We start from the raw sequence: 6992 nt of genomic DNA, 5'->3' as shown, positions 1-6992 counted from the left end.
GCCACCTCGTTTCATACAAGTGATCAGATCACTTGAAAACGAGCGGCGGCTCCACACTGCACACTTAGCTCTGCTTGTCCGGAGCGGGGCTAAGTGTACAAAAAAACTCGATGGCTTCCAAGCCATTCACAATCAAGCTGGCCAAACATGGAGTCGGCTTCCCTGGCAGTCAGGAAGCCGGGTAGCATCTCATTACCTGCTGCCCGGCTTCCTGATTGCCAGGAAGCCTGCTCCATGCAAACGGAAGCACCGATACTCGGTGAGTACCGAAAGCAAAATATCGGTACTCTATACCCAAAAACCGGTATTAATTAATCCCTAGTTTTAATTAAAACTATTTTTTTTTTGTATTGGGACAAGTAGATTGTTATGAAGGACAAGTAGATTTGGCCCCCGCTTTAGCCCTTGGACAAGTAGTTTTTTCAAAAAATTCCACACCCCTGTTATTAGGGATGCATATATCGGCCGCGGAAACATATCGGCCGAAAATGACACTTTTGGCATAATGCCGAAAGAGCCATGTTTCGGCCGATACATCGGCGCATCCCTGCTTTCTTGCTTTTAGGCGGCTGAGCGGTGTAAAAAATACAAATATTTAATAAAAAATGAATAAATAAAAATAAATATATAAAAAATTAAGTATTTTGAAAAAATAAACATTTTCGGTTTCGGCCTGACATTTTTTTTTTATTTCGGTTTCGTTTCGGTTTTAAAATTTCTATTTCGGTGCACCTCTAGTTATTATATTTGTTTGAAGTTTTTGAAATCCTCGGAACTAATTAAAATGTCTAATATATACATACAATTATTTTAAAAAAATGATAAAAGGTGGAAAAATAAAATTTTCAGTTTCAGCCTGACAAATTCTCTTGCGGGGGGTGTGTTGCGTAAGCATTCACTTTAATGACACCCCAAACACTCCTTCCACTCGCAGTGCGATTGCCTACATTGGAACATGTGGTGTCACACTGCCCTGCTTTCCAGTGCGGTGCGATTGCAATAAATTGTGCATGCAGTTTTATTCTGACGTAAAGTTTTTATCGTAACACTTCATTTGTTTTTTTTATTTTAAATAAGATGGTATTTCATTTTTTTTATTTGAATAAAAAATAGGCCAAATCAGTTATGAAAATAATTAGTTGCAGCCCTACATTATACAGCAATGCAGAAGAATACCATCATCTATGGAGGTCTACAAATCCCAGCAATACATTATACAGCAATGCAGAAAATTACTATATGAATTTGCTACATACTTTATGCTGCCTCTCTGCTCCAGGGTGCCGGCCTGATGTTTCGCAGGAGGGGTGCGGAGGGTCTCAGGAGTGAAAGATGTGTTGGCCAGCGTAAGCACTGTAGACGGGTGTCGCATGCTTCCCAAGAAGGCTGCTTTAGGTCTCGAGGATCTAAGGCAGCCGCTTTAATTTGAAAACCTAAAGTATTTGTATCAGGTTTTTGCTATCAAGGCATTTTCACGAGTATGAGCACTCGTGAAAATGCCCAGTATTGGCACCAATACTGGTATCTGTATCTGTGCATACCTACCTCCTAAGATCTGTTTTATCCTTGATGTATATTTGAATCAATTGGCTATGATGGTTTGAAGTGTTTTGCAGGTGAACTCCAATGAAATTAAATTTAAAATAACCATGCCATTCCTTTTGCTATCCTAACCGTATCTGTGCATTGAGGCTGTTGTGTGTTTGGGTTTTTTTGTTTGTTTGTTTTTATTGCAGCTCTTAGACAGCAATTGTGAAAAGTATGTGTACAAATCGACTTTACAATGACATTATCCCTTTTTTCCGGATTGGCTGGAGTTACTGGTTTTTTTCTATTGGCTAACCCTATACCCACATAGTCAAGGGTTTAGTTTTTGTTCTTTAAAGGAGAACTATGAGGCGTGTGAAAATCACTCGTCCTCGTAGTTGGAGCCGATGAAATGAAACTGTCACACGTCATCTCAATAGATCGGGAAGTGAGCGAACACATACCGTCACTCGCTCACTTCTTGATCATCTCCCTGCGGGGAGCGTTGACAGTCGGTCACTGCTCCCCGGAGGGATCCCCCCTCCCCCCGCTTTGATCCTCCAGCGCTGACTGGAGGAACGAACGGGGGACGGGGCGGGTACAGCTGGCTGTGCCTCTAGAGCCAGCTGTCACTCATGCAGCTGGGTGGATCTTGACAGCATTGTCGGGATCGGTCCCAACTGCGGCTGTCTCAGTATACAGAGAACTATGGAGAAAAACACTTACCCCATTGTTCTATTTTAAATGCAATTCTTTGGCTATTCACTGTAATAATCAGGTATTCCTAAAAGTGGCCACTGAGTGTAGACTCTTAGACTAGCCATACACGACTCAAATCAGCAAGAATCGGTGAAATCCAAGCTACAAATCTCAAATAAAAAAATCCAAGGTGCCGAGTGGAAAAATGTTGCCTGAACAGTGACTACATCCTATCAGATGCAGTCACTGTTCCAGTATTCAGACAGCTGTATGTGCCAGCTCTCTGAATACAACAGCCAGCAAGAGAGATTGTTTAACAGCATGGATGGGGGAATTGAGTGACTTCTCTTCCACAGCGTGCAGGGCTGAATTAATTCTATGGTAACAATAAAAACCATAAAACCTCAACCTTCAAAATACACAGGACACAGGCTAGGATTCCTATGTTAATGCAGAAATAGTAGTTCCTGGAGGCTGCAGTAAGTGAGCTCTCCTTTTGATGCTGGTTGAGTGCCTGGAAATTCTTGACCAAAGTATACCATATCATTTATGAACTCAGTTACCCTTCACATTCAAACCCTTGTGAAGCCCAATTAAATCAAAAAATGGAGAGTATGAACTCATACCAGTTTACATTTCTAACTCGCTTATTTATTGCTTATTATCTGCCAAGCAGATGATTGTCGGATCCTGAAATACCTGAACCCTTAAACCTTCTGAAGTTAAAGCTCGACTTTCCCAAACCATGGTGTATAAACATGAACTGCTAAACTCTTAGGCAAAATGCCAGCCTGTCAAAAAATCTGGAAGCCCTGGGCAACACTCCTTTAGTCTAAGTCTTCAATGGTCAGGTCACCTCTCAGTTCCACTGGGGTTGCTAGCTGATGTGCAGGGAATACTCCCCCACCCTCCCCTCTACCAACATTTTGTCTCTATTCTAGTAGTGACCTCAAAGATCTGTCTTCGTCTATCTACTACTTACTAGTCAAATATTGGTATTCATATTTAATGCCGTACAGATGGTACCACCGCTTCAACTTCTGTGTTGGTTCCAAATATACTGTATGCTCTCATAATACCAACCATTTAATGACATTCCTATGAATATGGGTACTGGTAATTTTTTACGTTTCTATTATTGTAAACCTCAAAACCTGATCATTAAAAAATATTAAACTTAAAAATGCTTGGTGAAGGACTTTAATGTTTATCAGTGACATGGAAAAAGTATGCAGATAATATCGTCTAACTTTTCTCTGACTTTTTTCTAATCTGCGTGCTTATTCCATGTGGACTGTAAGGCCTTGTTCACACCAAATGCAGAGCAGATCCAGTCAGGTTTCTGCACACGCAGTGCAGTGGGTTGTGCCGCGTTTTTGATGCGTTCCGGGCCGTTTTTGCTTTTTTTTTTAAGTTTAACATGGGCTTTCAGGCACTTGCATGCGTTTTTGATGTGTTTTTGCGTTTTGCATGCATTTTTTATGCTGGATCTGCACTCTGCGATGTGAACTGGAGCTCAAAATACCATAGGAATACATTGGACACAGTTTTGATCCGGTCTGCACCTGCTCTGCTCTGGATCTGCTCCGCGCTTGGTGTGAAAAAGCCCTACAAGTAGTGGGTCAGCAAAACAGACCAGCAGCTAGTATATTCAGAATTCGGTCAGAAAAAGCAACTGACTAATTTCTCTTATGACATGTTGCCTAAAATGACTAGTATTGTGCTGTTTTCGGAACAACAGATTTAGGTCTACGAAATACAGACCAGGTACTCCTAATTCTAAGTATTGTAGGGTTTTGCTGGCTCTCGGAGATCGGAAATTTGCACAGCCCAAATCTAGTGAATGAGAATTTAGTTCTCAACAAAAGAGTTCTAGCTAAAATCAGGTTTCTGAGGGTACAATATCTCCTGCAGAGCATTAGCAGTTCACCTATTAATTTAATTTTTGTCTTTTAATTTGCCCTTATTTTTTTTCTTTTTAACTTGTTTTTTCATGTTTTGAAGAAGAAAGAAGACTTGATGTTGACGAAAAGCCTCTGGTAGTTCAGCTTAACTGGAACAAAGATGACAGGGAAGGACGGTTTGTGCTCAAGAACGAAAATGACATTCTACCACCGAAGGTACATATATTTCTTTTGAGTTTTTTGGTTGTTAGACTTGTATTATTATATTTCTGTTATGTAGCTGTGTTTCCCAAACTGTCTTTTAGGTATCATTAACAGTGCTGATTTCTGTTTCCAGTGCTTTTCATTGAATCATATGTATGGAAACATGTTAAAATGTTAATTGACTAACTTGTATAACTACTTCCAAGTCTGGAAACCATGCACTGTTAGTGACCATGAATGATCAAGGCATTTTGATTCTCCTATAATGACCCAGGTTCTACCTGCACAGACATTGTTTGCTTCTATTCAATCTCTGGAAATTAGGTTTGGCTGCCATATATAGCTAAATCATACAGATTGTCATACTAATTTGTAACCAAATCTTTCAAAGAAGATGGTGTGTAAACCTGAGCCTTTATCAGGGGACGTGTATAATCTTAAAATGGATGCGAATATTCAGCAACATTTTGTTTACCAACAATATAGATTAAAGGGACGCAAAAAGCGTAATTTAAGTATCCCTTTGGGTATTAGTTTAAATAAAAGTGTTTTTAAAAGAACTATTGGGAGATTAAAATATAGTCTTCCCAATAGTTTGTGTTGGTGTGACACTGCAGCTGTCACATGTCGGCTATATAGTTTGAGAACTGAGTGATCACATACTGCTGATTGCTCAACTCACAGCTTTTCCATGCAAGCAGTGGTGACTGTCAGTCAGGCTTCATTCACGCCTAGGTGACAGCATTTCAGGGCAGATTACACGTTTTTGCGCGCATTTATTAAGTTGCACGTCTTTGTGAGCAGATTGTGACATATTGACGGTAATTTGGAAAATCACACTGATCTGCCAACCCCCCCCCCCAAAAAAAAACTCCTGTTTTTCCAGTGACAGGCATATTTTTACACTCAAATCAGCACTTATGTGTGAATGAGGCCATAGGAATACAGTAAACTCCCCAGTATCCAGCATCCACGGGGATTGGAAAATTCCGGATAAATTTAGTTTCTAGTTGCTTGAGACTTACTATTAAAAATAGGTCTAACTAATGCCATACTATAGCATACCTTATCATAAACTCTATATTGACTTCATATTAATATTGAAATGCAGTAATCCACATTTACATACCAATACATGCTGCAGAACAGGAAGCACACAGGAGATTTTTTTTTTCTGGTTGGATGAGAGTTCTGGTTAGTTGAATTCTGGATAACAGAGTTTACTGTATATGGTATTTCTTGTGCTGTGCGTTTTAGGGTGCACAAATACATGCAACAAAATGCCATGATGTGAACAGGGCCTCAGGGATTCCCCCTCCCCTCTCTCTGTTCCACCAACGCTTATTAGAAAGGCAGAGAAGGGGAGGAGGTGGGCCCAGCTGGCTCTGGCTCCAGAGTGTCAGCAGGTTGGATCCAGACAATATTGTCATGCTCTTTCTCGGCTGCAGCGCGTCTCTGTGCTGTCAGCATATAGTGTGCAATGGCCCGCTATATGCTGAATTTGGGTCACAGGAATACATTAGTAAATGTACTGGTGACCCAAAAGAGAAATATAGACAAAAAAAACGTTTTTTGGCTATAGTTCTCTTTTAAATGACTGCTACAGTAGCGGTGTAGATGCTAACCACATTGGTGAAGCCCTTCCACAGCCCTTTAGATTGACAGCAAATTACTCTATCTGAAGGAGCTTAGGGAAATTATGTAAAACCGTGCCTAGCCCCTTCCATCCCCTCCAGCATAGTCTGTCAGGGTGCAGTAGAAATCCAGCTTCTCAGCTGCATTTACAATGAAATATAGAGGTAAATTATAGGGATGTCGAAACATATTGGCTGAAAATGGAACTTTTGGCTAAATGCCAAAAGTGTCATTTTGCTGCAGATACAACGGCGCGTCCCAGATTTTTTCACACCCCGCTGGGCGCTGCTCTGTGTCCCTGCGGGGGGGAGAGAAAGTGAGCGGCGTGTGTCTCCTCCCACACCGCTCAGCCGCCTATCACAGTCTGGCAGAGCGGTGTGGGGGCGGAGACAGCCCGCGCTGTCACAGGGGGCTGGGCTCTCCTCCCTGCACCGCTCGCTCAGGCTCCTGTGACAGCGTGTCAGAGGAGAGCGAACGCTCAGTGATCAGTGATCGCTGAGTTTTTGTACATAATTGAGGACATGGTATGTTGACTATATCCTCAATTATGAATTAATGAGAGTGATCTACATCACCTCCTGTTCATTCATAGTTGTAGTTATAGTAAAACATACTATGTTCTCAAGTTATCAATGAACAGGAACACTCATAGAGGATTCCTGTTTATTCATAACAGGGGATACATAAAAAGAGATTAAAGGAGGACTATGGGGTCAGGGCTTTTCCTCATAGTTCTGCTTAGGGTAACGGGAGGACACAAACTAGCGTCCTCCCGTCACCCTAAGCTCAGTATACTGCCAGCTACAGCTCGCGGTATACTGAGAAGCCGCAGCCGGAGCTGATCCCAACATCGATGTCGAGATCCGCCCAGCTGCGTGAGTGACAGCTGGCTCTGCCTATCTAGAGGCAGAGCCAGCTGTATCCGCCCCCTCCCCCGTCCGTTCCGCCAGTCAGCACTGGATCGGAGAGGAGGGGAATCCAGCCCCTCCCCTGTCACGGCAGAGAGCCGTGACAGGATCGAGA

At 42.0% G+C, this 6992-nt stretch overlaps 1 protein-coding gene across 2 annotated transcripts in view; it reads left to right on the top strand.

Moving 5' to 3' along the window:
* The window catches only part of AFDN (afadin, adherens junction formation factor), a 253318-nt gene that overhangs the window by 75851 nt on the left and 170475 nt on the right, over positions 1–6992 (top strand). Inside the window, exon 3 of one of the 2 annotated variants that reach the window (XM_018557710.1) lies at positions 4234–4346. In XM_018557710.1, the coding sequence (XP_018413212.1) occupies positions 4234–4346 (113 nt within the window). Of the gene's footprint in view, positions 1–4230; positions 4347–6992 lie in introns of both variants that reach the window. The other variant, XM_018557709.1, reaches the window with a different exon arrangement.

The sequence above is a fragment of the Nanorana parkeri genome, unplaced genomic scaffold (genome assembly GCF_000935625.1).
Source record: "Nanorana parkeri isolate BGI_ZX_2015 unplaced genomic scaffold, ASM93562v1 scaffold296, whole genome shotgun sequence".
Lineage (NCBI taxonomy): Eukaryota > Metazoa > Chordata > Amphibia > Anura > Dicroglossidae > Nanorana > Nanorana parkeri.
This window is presented reverse-complemented; position numbering and strand designations above follow the sequence as displayed.